This window comes from Micropterus dolomieu, linkage group LG22, assembly GCF_021292245.1.
Source record: "Micropterus dolomieu isolate WLL.071019.BEF.003 ecotype Adirondacks linkage group LG22, ASM2129224v1, whole genome shotgun sequence".
Classification (NCBI taxonomy): Eukaryota; Metazoa; Chordata; class Actinopteri; order Centrarchiformes; family Centrarchidae; genus Micropterus; species Micropterus dolomieu.
Genome location: NC_060171.1, coordinates 29,588,123 through 29,611,688, shown reverse-complemented (window position 1 = coordinate 29,611,688; position 23,566 = coordinate 29,588,123). Strand labels below are relative to the sequence as shown.

The following is a 23,566-nucleotide window of genomic DNA, read 5'->3' as shown; positions in this document are numbered from 1 at the left end:
TCTCTATACAGTAAAAGCCCTGACAGTAATGGTTTTTAAAAGTTTAGTGCTTCAGTTTGAATGGCCTGGCCTTTGCTCTTGAACAACGCAGCTTCGTGTTCAATATAAACTTTGTTTAGAGAGTATTAATGCATTTTGAATGGTGAATTTGTTTTTCATTCAGGTGAAGATACAACCTGTTGCCAAGTACGACTGGGAACACAAGTATTATTATGGAAGACTGATAGCCGTGTCCAACTCCTTCTTGGCCTACGCTATCAGAGGTGAGAGTCCTGGAGTACCTGTTAATTCCACCAAGTGCAGGGCAATATGGCCAAATATGTTATCAAAATAAAACATTTCATATAATTTGATATTGATATTTATCACAATAAATGTCATAATTTTTTCTTTCAAGTTTAAAGGCTGATTTTTGATCCTGAGTGAAAGTTGAAGAAACTTTTTTCTTTATGGTCAGAATAAATAAATAAATACTTGATGCCAAACAGTGGATCACTTAACAGATCTGAGGTAGAACATTCAAAACAATTATGGTAAAATCTTTTTTTCAACAAATATGCCTGATGACTTGCCACTCTTTTTATTCTTTTTAATCTAAAGCAGTTGAAAACGGCAAACATTGAATAAAGGTATTTAGATTATAGCTGTAATTAAAGATACAGACATTACACTTTCCTTCTGACCTGTAATGACAGTGGCGATGAGCAGATTTTTGTTTCTGCTGCTCACAGCATTGAAAGATGCAAATACAACAGAAACATGTCTTTCTTTGTTACTCTGGATAATACCTACATCACGGTCTCGGTTAACATTAGGGCTGGGGCGATTTTTAATTTGATTTTAAAGTATTTCTTCATTGCCTTCAAGTTAAAACTAATTTCTGCCCCACTGCTGTCATGGTTACGTAATGTTACACCCTGTGTCATCTAACGTTCGGCCGTTTCATATTTTCTGTTTATTTAACGGCCACGTATGAGCGAGAAAACAGCTGAAAGTAACATTAAAGACAATCTGTGACTGTCTGTACAGTTTGTGAATCGTTTCAGTTGTTTTCTTTGCCCCACACTGATGAAGAATTACATTTGATTATCATACTGCATTACTCAATATTGGAATAAATCCATGTCAGAAACATTTAAAGTAGCCTAATTAATGTCTGTTATTGTGATTATCACAACACATCAGTGACGTGGAAATTGGATTCATTTCAAGCTACTATTGTAATTATTCTTATGTGCTTCATCAGGATGATTGAATAATAATCAATGATTTATTGGTTAGACATTTTTATTTATCGATAAATTGGTATGTTAATCACGTAATAGGCAACATTTTTTTTTATTTAGAACACATAAAATTAGTCATTACATTAATCAATTAATCAAAAACATAATTGAGATTAATCGATTTGAAAAATAATCGTTATCTACAGCCCTAGTTTACATAGAAAGTTCTTACTTGGTAGAAAGTATTTCTTATGAAAACTTCTAAGTTTCTCAAATGAATTGATTGCTGGGATATCGAGACTCATTGGTTTATTTTTTTCTTTAAAATAAACCTCTCCTTCCTCAGGAGCCAACAATCATGCAATGATTCGTGTCCTGAGTGTGGGTTTTGCTGAGCGCTCCCTACTGAAGGGCTTCACCGGAGCCGTCACAGATCTGGTTTTTGCCCACCTCGACTCTTCCCTGTTGGGCTGTGTGGATGAAGCAGGCAACCTGATGGTCTGGCAGCTCACTTGCACTGGAAACAAGATACTGTATCCTGACATGTGGGAGAAAAGGAGTGTGTAGGAGGGGAAACGAGTCTATCAGTGTCTGTAGAGTGGCTGTTACTACTTGTCTTTGCACTGTTTTTTTTTCGTGTAGGTGCAAAGAATCACCCACAGCAGCCCAAACTGTGCCTGTGATATCACAGCCTCATTTCACATAGTAAACACCGAATCAAATTAGTCAACAAATGGTCTTTTCTGCTATTTTCCTTAACCCATTCTCCCTACAGTGATCAGGTGGTGGTTCATGTCCGTCGGCCAGAAGATACTCCACTGAACTCCCACCGTCGCCTCATCTGGTGCCCCTACATCCAGGATGACAATGAAGAGAACCAGGATGACACCAGCCAGACTTTAGCCCTTCTACATGAAGACAGGGTACTTGTGTTTTGCACAGAAAGTCTTTTAAAAACACAGTTTTTATAACTTTAAACATTGTTGATAATCAAACTTCGCACATGCCTGAAAAGAATATATGTGGATAAACATCTCTATTTAAACAGTAGTTAAGAAGTAACATGGATTTCCACACTTATTTCCAGTTGCATATAAAGGAATGATCCTCTGGTCATGGATAAGGAATGATCATACACACATGCAAGGATTTTAACTTTATAAACAAAAAAGAACTCACATCCCTGATGTTATGCTCCTTACTATCTAGGCTGAGGTGTGGGACCTGGAAGTCCTGAGAGCCAACAACAGCAGTTGGCCCATCGATGCCACAGACCTAAAAGAAGGCCTCATCACAATCAAGGGACATACCCAGGTAGGGGTCAGGATAAAGATGGTTAAATTGTGCCTAACCAGTCAACTATTCATTCAGTGCACTACATTAAATGATGGTTTTCTGCCTCTATACTTCTGTGAAAGACGAGGGACTACATTCATTACCATTAGAAAAAGTACAGCCTCAGTAACAAGAAGTACAAAGCAGGATTTTTTATGATTTTGGGTTTGTTGCATAAATTCAGTATTCATTGTGTATTCTGTTTCAGCGAGTCAGTGAAGGGGCTCTTTCTCCAGATGGAACCGTGTTAGCCACAGCCAGCCATGATGGATACGTCAAGTTCTGGCAGATATACATAGAGGGGGTACAGGACAAGCCGAGGTAAGGAAGGAGCGTGTTTTTTTGTTTGTTTGTTTTTTTTTTAACTCATTTACCTTTTCTTTTTTATCATGAAATGTAAATTCTTTTCACCAAAATATAGCTGAATTTTCTGAATAAAGAAAACATGAAGTTCATGATGTAGTCTGTGTGTGTTCTTCTCTCCTACTCTGTGTATGTGTATTTTTTCACTTTTCGTTACTCTCTCGTCATCCAGATGTCTTCATGAATTGCGGCCTCACGGAGGACATCCCGTCTCCTGCCTTCTTTTCTGTGACAACCACAAGAGGCAGGACCCCGAGTTAGTATACACCTGTGCACACACCGCTTCCAGGGAAAATTGTGACATTCATATATTCCGAGGCTGCTGCTGTTTGACTTTCAGTTGGTTTACGTCCTCTTTCTCTTCTCCTTTGTCACCTCTGGTCCCTTCTACTTTGCTCTTTGTAGGGTTCCTTTCTGGCGTTTCCTGATTACTGGAGCAGATCAGAACCAGGAGTTAAAAGTGTGGTGCACTGTTTCCTGGACCTGTTTACAGACCATCAGGTTAATGGTTTACTCCATCGTTAATTAAATGTTTAAATTCTTTTTGTGTCCTGTGTAATTAGGCATGACCTTACTAAATGTCTGCCTGCAAGTCTCCTATCAAATACATTGTTGTTTAAGAACACCAGATTTAAGGAGACTAATAGAGGCGGGTATTTTATCATTTTTTTTAGGTTTTCTCCAGATCTGTTCAACTCATCAGTTCTGCCAAGTCTGAAGGCCAGTCTGGACCTCTCTGCTGAGTATCTCATCCTCACTGATGTACAGAGGAAGGTCAGCACAATGTTGTCAGCTGTGTGGTTTAAAGATATAATACAACGACTCAGACCTTCAGTATGTTATATCTTCTTGAGTTGTGTTTTTATATTATCCCAAATGTTTTCAAAAATTTTCAATCCAAGAAAAGAAATCTGTAACTTAGAAGTAACTTCAAGCAAGGTAACGGTGCCTTTCATGTCTCCTGTCAATGACATATCCCCTTTGCGGATGCGTCAGTGTTGTGGTTGTCTGCAAGAAGCTGTTATAAATTAACTTTTTATCCAATGTAAAGCCACATTTTTACAATACACTTTTTAGATCTTGGTCTTTTCTAACTATATATTAAGTGGATGAAGGATTTTACTGGTCAGACGTCTGGATCTTGAGTTATGAGAGAAATAATTCAGCAAACATTAGTGGCAGCCAGAGGTGGGATCAAGTCATCGTTTTACAAGTCTGAGTCAAGTCTCAAGTCTTGGCACTCAAGTCCCAAGTCGAGTCCCAAGTCCAGACTGATCATGAGTGGCAAGTCGAGTCAAGTCTCAAGTCAAGGACAAGCAAGTCCAAGTCTTAAACTTTTGAGTTTCGAGTCCTAAACAACTATTAAAAAAGTTTTTTCAAGTTAAAAATAAAACAATGTATTGAATGAAACATTAGCCTGTACAGAAAGAAGGCAGAGGTTCAACACATTTCATGAATTAAATTAAATGTTCATGTAGGGCTGCTAATTATTTTGGTCGATATTGAGATCACAGTTATTTAACAGGATTACTCATTGCCTTAGGAAACTGAAATGAAAAAACTTGAAATGTAATACTTTCTTTTTTAAAAACTAGGCTATTATAAATGCATTACTACAAAATCCCAGATAGCCCATGAAATAATGAACGAAACAATAATCCAACATTATTAACTTTAAGCAGCATCTAGAGTGCAAGAGGACAACTGCAGCACAGTTAGCCCCAAGTTGACAGCAATGGGTAACGAATGGGTCACTGAGGGGCTGTGTGTGTGTGTGTGTGTGTGTGTCTGTATGTCTGTATACACGGACGGGAGCAGAGCAGGTGACAGTTGAACTATTCGAGGTGACAAAGTTACGTTACAGCTGAAGTAAAACCGTGGTGTTTTGTCGGGCGATGCAGTGACAGAAACCAGCGGTGAGAAAATTATAAATCGCTATGACGTTAGAAGATGCAGACACAGTGGATATTTTACAAGAACCGATCAGGTAAAGCAACACTGAACACACCTTTTAGGGAGGGACGAGAGCCTCAGCTGTAAAGGAAAGGGGTGGGCTGGGTTTATAAAACAAGTGTCATTGTGAAACAGCACCCGGCGCTATTATCGTTTTATCTTAATTAACTTGTTTTTATAATTGGTGGCAGCAGCTTTACGCAACAGCTGCAGTAGTCTCTACACTGTTTCAACCTGGCCTTTCTTTTCTCTGTGAGGTGGAGGAATTTAGAAAATTGCGTGGCGTTGCGTCAGGCACCCAGCTTTCGTGCATGGATTAGCCTATGTGTAAAATTCCTCCAGCCAGATCACGAACCGTTCACAGCTTGCTGGAAGTAGGCCTACTAGGCTACACAACCTATTGTAGGTCCCCGGAGAGGGAGTCTGTCGCTGGGGCGTACAGGGACAGGAGATCATGGAACGGCCGGGCGCGCTGGAGGAAGCCACACGCTCCAGTGTAATTGAGCACCACGCTATGTTGATGCGCTGAACAGTTTTTTTATATCATAATTTATATTCGGGCATGGGGAGTGTCAAGTCTGCTCGAGTCAAAAGGCTCAAGTCCAAGTGAAGTCATGAGTCATTGCTGTTCAAGTCAATCGAGTCGCAGGTCATCATTTTTGTGACTCGAGTCCAAGTCATGTGACTCGAGTCCACACCTCTGGTGGCAGCTATGGCTTGCAGTGTCGAGTGTGTGCCAAACAGTGTCAGAGAAACACTCATTTTTAAAGTGAAACAGCTTTATTCAGTGTTTGGTTTTGAGAGGAGTAGATCTCTAGGAATAATTTGGCTCATGAACAGTAAAGGAATCCTAATCGGGAGAAGTTAACTGCAATGGTGGTGAAGACAACAACACCTACGATCCCATGCTACTTCATAACGTCATTAAACTGCATCTTTTGCTATTGTTTTGATGAGTGAGACCTCTTGCGGCAGATTGTATCATGCTGTGCGTTCAAGTCATGTTCACAGATAATTGTTTTAACAAATAATGCTCAACCGCTTGATAGAGATTTTCCTGTAACTCTTCAATCATTCAATGTCACTCAGTTGTGACCTACAGCATTAATCTGAAGATAAACACTAATAAACTTAGACACTAATTCAATTAAAATAAATCTTGTACTATGCCACATCTGAGAGAGACAGTTTGAGTTTGTCTTGTTTAAAAGGCCACTCTTTCTAGAACTAGGGTTAGTCTGTCTGTGAAACTGTCCCAATTATTTTTTTAAGTGTTGGACTTTTTTGGACCAAACCATTACCACTTTACGCTGCACCTAGCTTCATAGTTAATGTCATTCTTTGCCAGGTACTGTATGTGATGGAGCTGCGGCAGGACCTGGAGAAAGGCAAGGCCACTTTCACAGCGGTATCAGAGTTCCTGCTGACACACCCTGTGCTCAGCTTTGGGGTCCGGGAAGTCGCCCACAGTCGATTGCGACACACTGAGGTCCTCCCTGCAGAAGAGGAGAGTGAGAGCCTGACAACAGGTGCGCATCCACTCACACTCTGTCTCTCTCACACACACACACACACACACACACACACACACACACACACACACACACACACACACACACACACACTTGCATCCCAAAAAGCAATAACACTTTTCACCATTTTAGTATTTTGATCATTCCTGTTACCTGTATGTGATTTTTTTTCTATCAATCTATGATATGATCATTTAGATATTCCAAGAGCTACCACACACACACATGCACACAGAAACTTTTTACTTTCACCTTTCATTTTGGTAATTTTTTGCATCACTGCTGAATTAAAAGGAGGATTAAATATGTTGGAGCACAAATTAACGTGTGTGTGTGTGTGTGTGTGTGTGTGTGTGTGTGTGTGTGTGGTCTTCCAGAGGGCACTCAAGGACCCACAGAGTCCAAGTCTGGGATCCAAATTAAACTCTACTGTGTTCACACCAAGTAAGTTTCCTCCCACTGTCTGATTTCAGTGTTAAGATCACGTTGGTTAATATCCCCAAGGGGCTATTTGGCTTACAGACATGATAACAAATGCCAAATTTCATTTCTAACAGTCAAGTTAAATGAATCACAATGTTTCAGGTTTTGAGAGTTTTGGGTGGTCTTACATTTGTGTCTTTGTGTGTTTTCAGGAGTCTGCAGGATGTCCAGATCTGGTTTCAGCCTAACTTAAGTTCCAGCTCTGCTGTCTTCCTGCCCCGTTCTGATTCTCAGGATGGTTTTGGTAAGTCACAGTTTCAAGAATTCAAAATTAAACAGACGTTAAGGACAAATCCCAGTCCATGGAGATGATGCATCTTCGTCTTTACATAGGTTTCCTTCTCATTGTGAAAATTTGTAAACAGCTGTGAACTCTCCTGTGCAAACTGTGAGTTAGAATTGCATTCGAGGTTTAGTTTAGTTAGAAATATATTGGGATGGGAACTAAATAGCTGACAGGACTAGCATGTTCAAAGAGGAACTCAGCCATTTACTCATTTCAAAATGACTTGTTGCTCATGTTCAAAACTTTCTGCACATTCAGAATCTCTCCCATCTGTCTTCTCTGAAATGTCCAGAGAAATGCCGTACTATTACATAGGGCTGTCGCGGTGAGGTAATTTCCACTGCGGCAATATGTTGGGACTCAACAGCGCGGTATGCTGTATTATCGCATTTTTTATCAATGAAGTAATTTGGTGCCATATAGCAGAGTAAGAGTGTTTGTATCTGTCATCTCACGGCACAGCGAGCCGCTAACAGCTGCTTTATGGTCTGAGCAAGCTAGCTGCTGCGTGCTAGTCAACAACATTGGCAAGCAAACTCCTTTTTTACGTCTTTTTCAGACGTAGCTATATCATTACCTTCAGGGCATGTCTATCAAGTCAATTTACATACCGCAGCAATGCACGCGTGCGCCGGTGAGGAGCAGAATGGCTGTCCACAACTAATCACTGCACTGTAGTAACATAATAACTAAATTTCCACATAAAGCAACATGAAAAACAGCTGCAGGCTTCCGACACACTATGCTCCTTAGTTAGTGAGCTTCAGATGAGGCTTACCGTCCACAGTTTCTCTGGACTGTCCCCTCAGGATCACAACATTAGTCCAACATCGCTGAGCATGCTAGCCACATTAGCCGCACAATATGCTAACGCCAAGTTAGCTAACCTTTAAAATACACAGTAAAACAACACAAAACACAGCAACATTTCAGCTTCAGAGTTTGTAGTCGGGTCATGTACATGGCCGTTACAGAGCTTGTTACGGTTGTGGAACTTTGGAAGCACTCTTTTATTAATTTAACATGCCCTGAAGTGTACAGTATGAACAACGCAGTTGTTGTGGTGCTTGCCATCCTCCGCGGTAGGCTTGACCAATATTTATTTCAATTTTGCGGTTATCGCGACAGCCCTATTATTACGCTCATTTAATGAGAATTCATAATATGTCCGATACTCTGCTGTAACTGTTTGCCTGACACATCTTGGGACTGCATGTAAAACCAAAACTAACTGACAACACTTGTGATCAGGCAGAAATCTCACCACAAATCCACACACATGTTAACTTCAGCAACTCTGATAAAGTGCAGCAGTTATCAGTTTTACATTCGTTCTTCACTGCGTGAGAAAGTGTGTGTCTTGACAAAATGTAATTTGCGGTAGTCTTGTGAGACACCTTTTCACCTGACAAGAAATCTTGTCACATTTGAATCTCGTCACACCCCCCTGTTCTTTACTTTTCATGATGAAGCTTCTCCCTTTTCATTTCACGGTCTCCTCTCCTTCATCCTTTGCGTTAATGATTATTAATAAATCCTGGATTTTGACATGTTGATTTCTTTGCTCTACATGCTTCATATAGGACTGCAGCGAGTAGTCGACGTAATCGACAACGTCGACTATAAACATTCGCGCAGCACATCCTCTCACTCGTCTCTCTCTCTCCTCCTCTCCCTCATGAACACCGAAGCACAAATCTGTCCAACACAAGTTTCATACAGCACCTTGTTTTTGTGCTTTCTTTCTATGTCAGATATTGTCACACAAATGAAGCCCTCTGCACATGTTGTGTGTCTAGCAGGGTTTTCAGACCATCTCACTGACCAGAGCTCTGACAAGGAATCAGGAAGTGGCTCCCAGACCGACCTAAGGAAGATCCCATCGCTTCCTGCTCCCACTGACTTCCTGTCAAACTCGGCCACCAGCAGCGGGACGATGCCAAAGCTGATGACTCCTGATGCTTTCATGACACCAAGTACTTCGGTAGGAACGCTCACGAGCGCTCACTCCCAAGCTTTCATTTGTAAATGGTCTGTCTGGTTGTTGTCCGAGTTTCCTTCCAGCATGCAGTTAACAAAATAGTCAAAAAAACTGAAGCATGTTCATTGCAAGTGTGTTCATTTGCTGATGCTGCAATTAACATTTATTTTATGTCGCCTAGCAACATCTCGCGCCATGAATAGTACCTCCTCCCACGTGTCGGTTGCTGCTACCTGCACTCTGTAGACACAAGCCCATAACCCTGTTAATACACTGTACAAACTGAAGACCTACTTTATCTGTGGTTGTTTCAGTTTAAATAAAGGTTCAACTCAAACAGCCAACGGTAAAGTCAGCCTTTAGAAAGAACCTGGCAGGAAGTCAGACACAGACCGGCAGAGAGAATCAACAATAAACACAGTTAAAACAGACAAAAACGTAGCCATACGTAACCATAGTAGAAGCACAAAAAGCAAAGACAACAAATTACTTAACTGAACAAATTAACAAAATCTGAACAAGTCAGCAAAATCAGGCATTCAATACGCTCTTACTCTGAAATGCTCCATGTGGATGTTGCCTTGCACAGAGCGGAGCGAAACCGGCTCACAGAAACCTGTTATACGTAGTTGAAGCACACAAAATGACAAGTCAACAACATAGGGCAGCTAAACACTCCCCTGCTGAAACACTTCAGTGTAAGTTGACGCCGGACAAAACCACAGCCGCCGCCAGTGTCTGTTCGGCTGACGCCATTATCCATGTTTTCCTCTAGTTTCGTTTGTCGTTGTAAAATGTACACACCCGCTTTTAAAACGGGTCAGATGCGCTGTATAATTAACCTACATTTTAATCAGTGTCTACACGATTAGCTACTCGTGTTCTTTCAGATCACAAATTTGATTTTCCAAACCCTTCATTATATTTGCTGACGGAGATCACTTTTTTTGTCACCCTCCAGGTACCAGCTTCTCCTGGCAGTAGCGCCAGCAGTCTGACCATTGTGACAGCTGTCAGCAGCAACTCTGACTCAACCAACAGGTGAGCTTTTCTATGAAGTGTAGAAGGTATAAGATTATTACAAAGTAATTAGAAGTAACCAGCATCTGTAGTGTAGAATTTCCAAATTAAATTTTATACTGTGGTAATGTGTAAACATTATCATCTAAAACCTTATTATATGAAGTTAGTTTTTTCCAGTTGGAAAGATTCTATGGGTTGTTACAGTATTTACAACAGTGCACAGTTTCAGTTAATTGTTAAACTTCTTCAGTGCTGCTTAACTCAATATCTGTCTTCCTCTGTTAATTTTACATACAAACTGTTCATCACCAATAGATTGATGAATCCACATAATCTCCTGCTCTTCTGGCCACACGTGAACATGTATGGTTGTGTTATTGTATGCAGAGCTATAGACGATGTCAGTCAGAGTCCTAACAGAGCAGAGAACAACAGCAGCAGTAGTTTGGCACTGTCCACCTCCACCAGCAGCCCGAGAGCTTCTTCTGCTGTGCTGCTGTCTGGCCTGGAGAAGCTACAGGTAGGACCTGACACACTCCCCTACTTCTGCCAGTCTCTTAATACTCTGAATGGCATGATCTCTTTTTCATTACACTCCTCATCTCCATCTCCAGGCTTTAGCGTCCCCAAGTGGCCCTCTTGCACTTGACAGCCCTCAGATTTTGGATTCTCCCCTCCTGCCAACTCTAGCCTCTCCGACCAGGGCCCGTTCCCCTGACGTCATCTCCTCCGCTTCTACAGCCATGTCTCAGGACATGCCAGAGATTGCTTCCCAAACCCTGCAGCTCCAGCGTGGACTCATGTCCAGCTTGGAGCCCTTACCTCTTTCTGCTCTCCAGACAGACAGCATGGCCTCTGCTGCATCTGCCCTGCACCTACTCACCTCGCCACGCACAGCAAACAACAACAGGTAAGCTTTATTAAATAATTCTGGCTTAATGTTTACAGTGAACACACCACTTTGAAGCTGTCAGCGAGGTGTAAAATCATGTATACATAAAAGCTCACCAGTAATTTAAAGTATACAAAAATTATAGAGACAAATTTGCAAAACACCAGTATAGGCCTTTAACGACCATATTTTCTGTCTCAGCCTGTTGCACCTCGAAATCGGAGGGGCAGACGGACCAGTGGGTGGGGCAGTAGAGTCAGAGCCCAGACTCAGCCACACCCCATCTCTACTTGAGAACGCCTTATCACAGGAGAACCCTGGTGTTGGAGGAGGGTCCTCAGATGGTAATGTTAGCCACACATCTTGGCCGGCTGCGCCCGACATCACTAGAGAAACGAGGAACAGCCTCAGGGACAATGGTCTTGGAGACGGGTAAGAATTTGTTCGTACAAATACATGAAGGGTTTCACATAGTTCTTAAATCTCATTTGCAAAATCTGACCCCTACATTGGGAAATCAAAGTAAAATTGAAAATTATTACAGGTGAACCAGTTTTGTTCTCTATTTACAAAAGCCTTAACATGCAAAAGTACATCGACTACCTGGACATCGATGCACCGTAACATAAACAAGCAGCTGCATAAGGTTTGCAAGCATAAAACAAAGAGATGACATGGCAGTGAGACTATAACCAAGTCCTTGTATCTTTTATGTCTTTCTGTGTTGTAGTTCAAGAGAGGAGTCGAAGGACAGACATTTGAGCTCACCTTACCATCGACGCTCCTATCACCTCACACAGAATGACAGTCAGGACGCTGGCGCTGAGCAGAGGTAACACAAATGAAAGCATGTCTCCTTGTTTATGCAATTAAACAGACACATCTAGTGTCATCTTAGACAAATTCAGTACTTAAGGCCCAATAACCTTTTGACTTTATTGACTTTTTCTAAGATGATTACAGAGCATGTGACATATACTCTGCTACAGACTACACCAGCTGTCTAACTCTGTGTGTATCTGTGTTTGACCCAGTGACCCAGATGATGAGGTGGCCAGCTTGGCATCATCCTCAGGACATTGTGGTACTCGCTCTTCCCACAGATTACCAGTTAAGGACTGGAAGACATCACCACGAGCCTCGCCAAAACTAAAGCGGAAGACCAAGAAAGATGATACGTATGTTGATGTTTGAATCTGAGTACAGTGTGGGAATGGAATGAAAACAATTTGGCAATACTTCACATTGTGTGGCAAGTAGTTGAAAAGGTGTTCGTGATTTTGGGTATGAACTGATTTTGAAAAAAATTGGGTCATTGCAACATTGAATAAATATTTTCCATATCTAATGACATTCACTGTTTAATGTAAAAAAATAAATAAAAAAAAAAAGTCTACAAATTAGGATACTTAATTTTTTTTTCATGAGTACAAAATCAGGCTTAAATTGTATTTTTTAGCAAACTCTTATACTGCAGATATTTAATGATGCTGGCTATCAGGAGATTGGCAGCAAGTGACTGAAGCTTGATTGGGCTCCATCATCATGTAGGCTGTTGAATGACAGGGAAGTGATTAGTCACGCTAAATTTACTGTTAAGGCACTTTCACACGTCCTTATTTTTCGAGATTATTATGCCAATATGCCGGCTCGCTCCATTGTTTGAATGATACGGAGCTGGAAAGGGGGGTCAGATTTGATCCACCTCTGAGCACAGAATGTTGGTAGTAACAAAGCCGAAACGGGGGGGCTTTCTTAACTCTCAGTAATTATGTCACAGTAAGAATCAGTAACAATCATAACTTTTATGTCAATGTCTGGATTGAGAATTATCGTTAATGGTGCTCATTCTTTCTCCTCAGTGAATCGTCTCACTCCAGGCAAATGGACTCTAGTCAGGTAAGATGATCATAAAGCAATCCCTGTATATTGAGTAGCTCCTTTTTATATTCATTAACTGCCCCAATGGTGCTGTGAATGGAAGAAATTTGCTATTTATAATCTGTTAGCAAATAATTGTCTTCTTTATTCACGGTTAAACTCAAAAATAAGTGTTTCAGCAGCACTCTCCCTTGGTCCACTTGGTCTCATTCTGTATCTTTCTCTCCAGATGAATGCTGAAGTACAGGACGAGTTGTTAATGCTCCTGCGTAGCCAGCAGAGGGAGTTAACTGAACTGCGTGGACAGATTGAAGCTATGCAGAGCTCCATTATGGCTCAAGTAGAGCACGTCCTTACCAACCACCAGGAACAAGAACGTATCCTTGAAAGCTTGAACCTGCTCTGTGCCCAAGGGTCAATGAACACCTGTGATGCCACTATTAAAAATAAATATAAATTCAGCAAAAGCTTTAAACGGTAGCAACATGGTCACACAACCTGAGGCCTGGAACACCTGAAGAAGACAACTAATAATTTCTTGATGCCTAGAGGGGAAATTCAGAATATTTGGAACACATCTTTTCTGAGAAATGTAGACAAAGTTGTTTTAACAGTACAAGCAGATCTTGATGATGAGCCTTGACCTTTCATGACATCAGAGCGCAGAATGGAGCGTGTTCTTGCAGAGAGTCAAAATCATCAGCAGCAACTCCAGGAACAACTCAGCCAGCAGCTTAGCCACACCCTCGGCTCTGTGCTAACCAACAGAATGGACAAAGTGCTGCGAGAGGAAATGAAGAAAACAGTCCCACAAAGTAAGGGCGCGCACACACACACACACGTCATTGAGAACAATAGGCAGCACTGTGAGACGGTAAGAACAGTCTTCCACGCTCGTTACCAGATGATGGTGGTATTGCACCATTTCAGTGTTTGCCAGTTGCAGAACTGGCAACAAGGGAAGAATTTAAATGTAAATCTAAAACGTTGCAGTCTGTGTATGCTGCACACTAGTGTCTCCCGTCTCCTGTCCTTGGCCATTCTTCTCTTTTCTTTCTACCATCCACTTGCAAATGTGTGTTTGGTTCAGGAGACTGAATATCTTCTCTCTGTGTGTCTGTAGCTGTGTCTAAGGTATTTTCAAAACTTCCTGAGTGCTTTGTGTTTTGTATTTTCTGATTTTCTTCAGTTGTATAGTTTATGGTCTCAGCAGAACATATTTCTTGGTTCATTTTATCTAGACAGCTCTATGTATTCAGTTTATAGCCAAAATTTACTTTCACTGTTTTAGTTGTTTGAGGCATTTTGCGGCAAAGCAGATGTGAAGTTTTATGAAGCTTAAATTTTAAGTTATCGCTGTGCCCATTTAACACCACAGATCCTTGTTGAAAGCCTAAATGTACAGTTAAGTGATGCAGTGATGGACCAGGTGGCCTGCTGTGACTGAATGAATGCAACAGATAGCTGTAACACTAAAATTTATAAGGACATTAACAAAGGAACTGTATTTAATGTGGATTGGTCATGTTATGGCCAGTTTGCTATTCACTTAATTGATTAGTTGGTATCGATGCTGATAGCTGAGAGATCGGATCACTGCATCCCAGATCTAACTCAGCTGTAAACATTACACCTTGATAGTTTAAGTAAATCTGTTCTGTTCTTTCTTTTATCTTCTCTACAAAATGTAGTAGTGTAGCATGGAAAAACTGGGCACAGTACACACTAGGCTGTACATTAATAAATGACAGTGTTATTTTAATGCTTGAGATCATCCCAGGCATCAGATGAATTAGATATAATAAAGGCATCTGAGGTGTGTTGGACTGCGACACTAAAATTAAGCAGTCTTTGGAGAGATGTTTTCCTGCCTCGCCTCTCCTGCCCTCTAATTTGAGGATGAGATGTTCCTGTCCTTTTTCCTCCAGGCTTGATGTCATGTCTAATTATAGGGGTGATCTTGCTAATCTGTTTTACGCATTCTTCCCCCTCTTTAGCAATCTCTAAGAGTCTGGAGCCAGTGACAGGTCAACTGAGCAATACAATTGCTGCTAAGCTGACCGCTGTGGAGGTCACCCTGAAGGACAATGTCACCAAGGTGGTCAAATCAAAGGTAAGTGCCTCGCCCTGTTTCCTGTCCTAATCCTAAATCTTTGTAACGTCACCTACTTACCCCTGCTCTTCAAACTGTACCCGCTTCCTGTATACAGAACACAACGGATGCAATTGGTCGAGCAGCAGCTGAAGCGATGCAGGGGCCCATCCAGGCGGCCTATAAAGACGCCTTCCAGAGCATCGTGCTCCCCGTTTTTGAAAGAGGCTGCCAGTCCATGTTCCAACAAATCAACGACAGCTTTAAACAAGGCACACAAGAATGTAAGGCAATCTTATCAAACATCAAAATGTGTGCTTTTGTCGGCAAATAAATATCAAAATACAGTGGAGATCAAGATACAAACTAGATGACATACTGCAACACATGGTCAAATTAGTAGTTTTAACTGCTGGTGAAATAGACTGAATATCAGTCCACTAGATGTTCAGACACTTCAAAGTTTTGGAACTGTCACTTGAAGCTGTTGGTCGGTGTACTTATTGAGACACTTTGTATTGCTACAATATTCATGTTGGTTGTTCCCTGTATCTAGCCCTGAAATCAGGGTTGCTTTATCTGGAAGTCTAATTAAATGACAAACTATTTCAAAAAGCTCAGGGACAGCTTTTGTAATGATGCCTTTTCAGACTGAGCCAGGGCACTGATGTGTTGATAAGCAGTCTATTTATTCTGTGATCGTGCTCATGCCCACTTCTGGAAGCTGGCAGCAAAGTGGTGGTGGTTTTTTTTAATTTACCAAGGTTTTCATGATGTTTACAGAGGGGAGACACACAGTTAGCCTGCAGTAAATGGGGAGGCCTCAAAACCTATTTGAGCATGTGCGTTCTTATGCCCCCTGTTCCAATTCAGATTGCATCCATTGTCCAGGGTTTAGCATGTAAATATTGACTGTAAGTTTTTGAATGCTGCATTAACTGTGCAAACCTTCAGCTGTGTTGATTATGCCCAGAATTTATCTTTTTCATAGGTATGAGGTGGTAAGTTTGTCTGACATATATGAAAGTGTGTGTAGTGGTGGGGGAAAATCGATTCATGTAAGAATCACAATTTTTATCTTCTGAAATTCAGGATCTATTCAGAACATCCAAAAATCAATTTTGATAATGTTGACTTGCTGTGTCCTTTCAGGACAAGTTGTAGCGGGCAGTGTGGCTGGCTGCTGGCTAGTCAGTCGCTGCTAATGTTATCTCTCAGACAGGGTTCAAAATTAGCACTTTTGAGCCATAATTTGCCAGACTACCTGTCTTAGCACACAGCAGACCGGAGTATATCCAGAATGTCACAACTAAGTACTGAATCAGTTTTAACTGGAAATCATTTTGAATCAAGAATTTATTTTTAAACAAATCAAGAATCAAAATCGAATCGTGATATCCTGAAAGATTCCTAGAAGAGCCCTAGTAATATACACTCACCGGCTACTTTAGAAGTTACACCTTGATACCTTTTCTTCGTGGCATACTTTCAACAAGGTGTTGGAAACATTCCTCATAGACTTTGTTCCATATTGACCTGATCGCATCACACAGTTGCTGCAGATGTGTCGGCTGCTCATTCATGATGCAAATCTCCTGTTCCACCACATCCCAAATGTGCTCTATTGGATTGAGATCTGGTGACTGTGGAGGCCACTGGAGTACAGTGAACTCATTGTCATGTTCAAGAAGCCAGTTTGAGATGATATGAGCTTTGACATGGTGCATTATCCTGCTGGTAGTAAGTAGCCATCAGAAGATGGGTACACTGTGTCATAAAGGGATGGACATGGTCAGCAACAATACTCAGGTAGGCTGTTGTATTTAAACAATGCTCAGTTGTTACAAAGGGGCCCAAAGTGTGCCAAGAAAATATCCCCCACACCATTACACCACCACCAGCCTGAACTGTAGATACAAGGCAGGATGGATCAATGCTTTCATGTATTTTACAAATTCTGACCCTACCATCTGAATGTCGCAGCTGAAATCCGACTCATCAGACCAGGCAACATTTTTCCAATCTTCTATTGTCCAATTTTGACGAGCCTGTATGAATTGTAGCCTCAATTTCCTGTTCTTGGCTGACAGGAGTGGCACCCGGTTTGGTCTTCTGCTGCTGGAGCCCATCTGCTTCAAGGTTCGACGTGTTGTGTGTTCAGAGATAGTATTCTGCATACCTTGGTTGTAACAAGTAGTTATTTGAGATACTTTTACCTTTCTGTCATCTCGAACCAGTCGGCCCATTCTCCTCTGACATCAACACAGCAATATAGTCCCTGCTGATTTTGTACATTTGCCCACTGACAAAGAAATGATCAGTCTATAATTTTAATGGTAGGTCAGTGTTTCCCCTAGGAGCAAAATATTTGTCTGAATATAAAACCCCAACACAACAAGTCTCAACGCGATGCACATCAGAATAGCTTAAAACTTTAGTGTGGAACGATTTGGTGTTGGGGCTCATGGTCAGGGTGGTGGGGGGTTTGGGGGTCCTCCCCCTAGAAAATTTTACGTTTTCCAATGACAAATATGTAATTTCACATCACATTAGGCCATTATTTTCACCATATGTCTGAACAAAGAGTTGGAAAAGCTAGAGCAGATAATAAATAACAAACAGCAAAAGATCCGTCTACTGGGGAGGAACTACAACCTTTAGATTTGGGGAAAGTTATTTGGTTGGTTCTGTTGCTCCACAGTGATTTAACATTTATTGCACAGCATGTTTTGGACATCACCCCCTAAAACCCTGTAATATGACCTCAGAATCGTTACAGATATGATTGTTCATGTTTGCCTTTTATGTGCAACATGAGAAACCTGCTCCCTTCTGATCTGCAATTTATTTGCACATTAAAATCCAAAAAGAAACGTCTCCTCATTAGCTTAAAAGGACTAGTTTGCATCACTAATTTGCTTTACTAACCTCAGCTCCTGCAGTCAACCACTCTTTCATCTGAAAAATAATTGAACCAGTCTGTACAGGACAGAGCTGCAGGCTACACCAGTTTACTCTCAGATTGTAACTGATGTTCTCAACATTGGACAAGTAGGCAGTAATAAAATACAGCTTCCAGTTACTTTCTATTGAGCTGATCTTAAGTTACATAGCAGCCAAAAGACGCAGTCTGCTGTTGAAGCTTTCCTGCTCAGCTCAGTCTGAAAGGGAGGGGAAATGTTAGCTAACTTGGCACTAACAGGCTTCACTTTTTCAGCAGGTGGGAAACAACAGACTTTTCTTGGTCTTGAGAAGCTAACTGTAACCAACACCGTACATTTACTGCCAGAATATTTTCCTTCGCTCGTGTTAACCGTCACTTTCTGTCGCTCAGACAATCAAACACTCGCTACGCACCTCCTGATTCCTTACAGGAGGTATGCTATTATAACCACAATATGTTTTGCGGCGGTGCGCCACTGCTGAATGCATATAGGGGAAACACTGTAGTTTTATTAGAACAGTGAAAGACAGAATAACAACAAAGAAATACAGAAAAACTTATGTGAAAAATTTTAGAAATTGAGTTGCATTTTAATGAGTGAAATAAGTATTTGACCCCCTCTGCAAAACACATGACTTGGTGGCAAAACCCTTGTTGGCAATCACAGAGGTCAGACATTTCTTGTAGTTAGCCACCAAGTTTGCACACATCTCAGGAGGGATTCTGTCTCCCTCCTCTTTGCAGATCTTCTCCAAGTCATTAAGGTTTCGAGGCTGACGTTTAGCAACTCGAACCTTCAGCTCCCTTCACAGATTTTCTATGGGATTGAGGTCTGGAGACTGTCTAGGCCACTCCAGGACCTTAATGAGCTCCTTCTTGAGCCATTCCTTTGTTGCCTTGGCCGTGTGTTTTGGGTCATTGTCATGCCGGGATACCCATCCATGACTGAGGGAAGGAGGTTCTCCCCCAAGATTTGACGGTATATGGCTCCGCCCATCGTCCCTTTGATGCTGTGAAGTTGTCCTGTCCCCTTAGCTGAAAAACGCCCCCAAAGCATAATGTTTCCACCTCCATGATTGAAGGTGAAGATGGTGTTTTTGGGTTCATAGGCAGTATTCCTGCTCCTCCAAACACGGCAAGTTGAGTTCATGCCAAAGAGCGTGATTTTGGTCTCATCTGACCACAACACTTTCACCCAGTTCTCCTCTGAATCATTCAGATGTTCGTCGGCAAACTTCAGACGGGTCCGTACATGTGCTTTCTGGAGCAGGCGAATGTTGCGGGTGCTGCAGGATTTCAGTCCTTCACGGCGTAGTGTGTTACCAATTGTTTTCTTGGTAACTATTGTCCCAGCTGCGTTGAGATCATTTACAAGATCCAGTGTAGTTCTGGGCTGATTTCTCACCGTTCTCATATTCGTTGCAACTTCACATGGTCAGATCTTGCATGGAAATCCAGACCAAGGGAGATTGACAGTTCTTTTGTGTTTCTTCCCAGCACTTCCTTTAAGAGTGTGCTCCTAATCTCATTTTGTTGCCTGTATAAAAGACACCTGGGAGAAATCTTTCTGATTGAGAAAGGGTCAAATACTTGTTTCACTCATTAAAATGAAAATCAATTTATAACATTTTTGACATACATTTTTATGGATTTCTTTGTTGTTGTTCTGTCTCTCACTGTTCAGATAAACCTACCATTAAAATTATAGACTGATCATTTCTTTGTCAGTTGGCAAACGTACAAAATCAGCAGGGGCTCAATTAGTTTTTGCCCTCACTGTAGCTGTTTCTGTTAACAACTAATTGAACAGGTGTACCTAATGAAGTCGCTGGTGAGTGTAGATATATTACATTGTGATTATTTTTGACACATGTTGCAATATGATCCTTCATTTTGAGTGGGGATGGAAAGTTTTGCATTTCATTTTCACTGAAGATTTTTTGCTAGGGTCTGTACAAAACAAGTATGTTCCCTTATGTCTGGAGAATATGATTTGTAGGCTGGGGCATCTCCACGATTTGGATATTGCACTTGTCCATTTTGCGATTTTGATGATATTTTGATTAATTGTTAGGCCCTGTTCATAATTCTGTTTTTTGTTTTTAGTTTTTTTTGCATGAAGAGGATGGTCGGCCTCCATGCTGCTTCAGCTGGGGATTGTAGAGGTCCGTATTTATAGGGTCATGCGAGTGAAATCCTCACAGTGAGCTTAGAAAGGGCTGCTTGTTTGTTAAATAAGGATGATTTGATGAGAAGTGTGTGACTCAACCATACAGTCTGTGTATATATAGATGAGCTTCTGGGAGTTGAGTCTAATGGCTAGGGAGAAGAAGCTTCTTAGGAACCTAGCAGTTCTGCCCCGAATGCTGCAGTATCTCTTGCCTGAGGCCAGAAGGGCAAACAGTACATGGTGGGCTTGGGTTACGCTGAGTCATTTGATCCAGTGTTAATATCAAAACTATTGCATAATGTAGTTTTGAGTGTATTTATGCGTTTGCTTATGTGAGGGGGAGAACCAATTTTCTGTTGCCTTTCATCTTTGTAGACATCCAACAGCTTGAGACCCATATGAAGAACAAGAAGCAGAGAGAGCAGGAGACACGAGACCCCATGGTTGGCCAGCTCCAGCAGATGATCGACAGTTTCCAAAGCTCCAGTGATCAGCTGGCAAATAACATCACAGCCAATGTCCGGGCAGAGGTCCAGCACCAGATCCAGATGATGGTGGGAAAGTATGTATTGTAACTATCCCTCATCGATCACACTGTTAGCCACTTGCGATAGGAATGGCCTTGTTTTTGTTCACATTTAATCTTGCCTGAAACTCCTGTATTCTGTCATTTATCTACATTTACATATTTCCTAGCTCTCTTCCAAGCAGGTAGTTAATGTTTTGTATTTTAAATTTTAGTATTAAAAACTGTGACGTTGCCCACTCAGTACTATGAGCAGTAACCATGAGTATCCAGCTGTTAACTGATGTTACTCACAGGGATTGATCTGATTGCATTGATTGACATTCCATATCAATATTTTGAATATCAGATATGCATATCAGCAGATGCCTATGCCAGCAGCCCTGGCCTTATTCACTGCCAATTGAGCAGGTGCGTAATGGATTGGAGAGTAGAAACAAGCAGAGCTTAATCCTGGGGCTAATGTAAGAACATAAATTCGATCAAGTCTCTTGTTCCCTCTGCAATTAATTTCATGGCCTCTAGAGTTTATAGATTTGTCGGGGGTGGAGCAGAGAGTAAGTAATTGGCTAACTGAAACTTTAAAATCTTGAAAAGGAAATGACAACGCGGGACTCTGCAGAGCCAGGTGTCTTTTTTTGTACCCCGCGATTCAGATAATATCAAACTTGCCAACATGGAGACAAAGTTACATTAGCAAAAAGCGATTGAACGAGGGAGTTCTTCCTGGAAGTTTTATTTTCTGTAGCACACATAGTATATTGGATCTTTGTGTCTTGATTTAGCCAACCTGCTACAGTGCTGCATGGAGGATAACCCTCTATCTCTCCTTTCCCTCTCCAGTTTGCAGGAATCTATTCTTAGCCATGTGCAGCGAATTGTCAAAGGTGAGGTGAGTTTGGCAATGAAGGAGCAGCAGGCTGTGGTCACCTCTAGCATCATGCAGGCAATGAGGTCAGCAGCCGGCACGCCCGTCCCCACAGCACACCTAGACTACCAGACGCAGCAAGCCAATATCCTGCAGCTCCTCCAGCAGGGCCAACTCAACCAGGCTTTCCAGCAGGTAACACACACACACACACACACACACACACACACACACACACACACACACACACACACACACACACACACACACAGGTGTACACACAAGGTGTAGCACTGTATGTGTTGCAGCCTCTTTAGCTAAACTGTATTTTCCAACTGTTAATGAATGCAAACACCCTCTCACAACTTGTGTGATCGTGCAAAGATACACATGCACTTTAACACACAAGAAGTCCACCAGGACTACAAGGCCCAGAATATACTGCTAATATACTGCAACTACTTAACACAGTCCCACCTGCAGACACCACTAGTGCATTAGCTAGTGCTTCAGATACTCACTATGCTTGCGGAGTCCTCATCCTTTCTTGTTTTAATGTAGGTGGAGTACTCCTTTCTTTAGCGGGCTCAGCTGCTGGGAATGCTTTTCTTATAGATTTATTGCAGGGAAAGAACTTGAGTATGAGTGTGCAAGGATTGGTCAAAGTGGTTTAATCTGAATAGAATGCCTTCTCTCTTACTCCCTCCCCAGGCTTTGTCAGCGACAGATCTGAACTTGGTCTTGTATGTGTGCGAGACCATCGACTCGCAGCAGGTGTTTGGTCAGCACCCCTGCCCGCTCAGCCAGCCCGTTCTGCTGTCGCTCATCCAGCAGCTCTCCTCCAACCTTACAACCCGCTCTGAGCTCAAAATCAGGTGAGCTTATTTCATATGCCATCTCCTCAGGGCGTCAGTAAATATTCGGTGTGTGTGATTTGTAGATGAACAGTGAAAGTAAAAACACAGTAGACAAAGTGTGGGCTTCACAGTGTATGCATTTTTTTTGTCACTGATATATGAACTTCAGGATGATGACAATGCCTGAGACATCGGAGAATAATAAATGAATGTCAGTAAGTAGAAAGCTTCCCTACACCTGTAGTGGGAAATCATAATAACGGCAGTGACATTCAGTGAAGCAGTTGCTTGGCATCAAACCAGCCAAACTCAACTACAAGAAGTCTTCCTTTGCCTTCCATAAAATGACAAATAAATAAGATGGAAGCATAATATTCCAGGATTTCCTTAACTAATGCACCGCTGTGTGCAATCTCACTGAAGTTTTACTAGCCTCACTTTACAGCCGAATTATTGATTATCTGCAGTATTTGTGATTAAAGTAACCTCTAAATATTTTCTGCACATTAATGATGTTTGAATATTGACACACGAAACTGACACTGTTTCCAATAAAAAAAAAACCCACATTTATTACACATCGTTAGTTGCAGGAGAGCGTCTCACGCCACTGTAGTTTGATGTAAGACCTGTCTTACAATGCAGCAGCCATAACTTGCAATGTTGGAAAATGTCATTGGGTTTAATCAAAAACCTCTGAACTGTACAAGCTTACTTCTTCCCAAACTGTTTAAGCGATGGCAGCGAACACGTTTTGAATTGCATTACACGCCTTCTCTCCCACACAAGCAGGATCCTGCGCTTCCGACGATCGGTAATAAAGCCTGTCTTTGCCTAAACTTTTGCTCCCTGCCTCCTCTCCATTGTTTGTCCATTATTCCTCGTCTCTGGAGCGCTAAACAGTGCTAAACTGCTGACCCCATCACTCTGCTCCGTCTTCAGCCCTGCAGCATGGCTGTCCGGGGAGCATGGATGATCCTGTGAATAACGCCGCAATTTTTACATGCTCTTCTTTCTTTCTATGTCCTTCTATATTTTTTTTCTGTAGTTCCTTTGCACTCTTGTCTGTTTTTTCTGTACTTTTAACAGAAAAGTCTTATGTAGTGCTGATATCCTCAAAATGTGTGAATGTGTATCCTCTAAGAGCCGCTGCC

The 23,566-nt window shown here is 41.6% G+C and overlaps 1 protein-coding gene across 2 annotated transcripts in view; it reads left to right on the top strand.

Moving 5' to 3' along the window:
• The window catches only part of edc4 (enhancer of mRNA decapping 4), a 33,139-nt gene that overhangs the window by 5,793 nt on the left and 3,780 nt on the right, over positions 1-23,566 (top strand). Inside the window, exons 4-29 of one of the 2 annotated variants that reach the window (XM_046036527.1) lie at positions 164-263; positions 1,573-1,759; positions 2,002-2,149; positions 2,436-2,540; positions 2,770-2,882; positions 3,097-3,180; positions 3,330-3,425; positions 3,599-3,698; positions 6,226-6,406; positions 6,787-6,853; positions 7,045-7,136; positions 8,981-9,162; positions 10,121-10,200; positions 10,570-10,702; positions 10,797-11,092; positions 11,276-11,506; positions 11,805-11,906; positions 12,109-12,252; positions 12,937-12,973; positions 13,185-13,332; positions 13,615-13,770; positions 14,953-15,068; positions 15,166-15,331; positions 20,537-20,723; positions 21,531-21,750; positions 22,267-22,430. In XM_046036527.1, the coding sequence (XP_045892483.1) occupies positions 164-263; positions 1,573-1,759; positions 2,002-2,149; positions 2,436-2,540; positions 2,770-2,882; positions 3,097-3,180; positions 3,330-3,425; positions 3,599-3,698; positions 6,226-6,406; positions 6,787-6,853; positions 7,045-7,136; positions 8,981-9,162; positions 10,121-10,200; positions 10,570-10,702; positions 10,797-11,092; positions 11,276-11,506; positions 11,805-11,906; positions 12,109-12,252; positions 12,937-12,973; positions 13,185-13,332; positions 13,615-13,770; positions 14,953-15,068; positions 15,166-15,331; positions 20,537-20,723; positions 21,531-21,750; positions 22,267-22,430 (3,635 nt within the window). Of the gene's footprint in view, positions 1-163; positions 264-1,572; positions 1,760-2,001; positions 2,150-2,435; positions 2,541-2,769; positions 2,883-3,096; positions 3,181-3,329; positions 3,426-3,598; positions 3,699-6,225; positions 6,407-6,786; positions 6,854-7,044; positions 7,137-8,977; positions 9,163-10,120; positions 10,201-10,569; positions 10,703-10,796; positions 11,093-11,275; positions 11,507-11,804; positions 11,907-12,108; positions 12,253-12,936; positions 12,974-13,184; positions 13,333-13,614; positions 13,771-14,952; positions 15,069-15,165; positions 15,332-20,536; positions 20,724-21,530; positions 21,751-22,266; positions 22,431-23,566 lie in introns of both variants that reach the window. The other variant, XM_046036526.1, reaches the window with a different exon arrangement.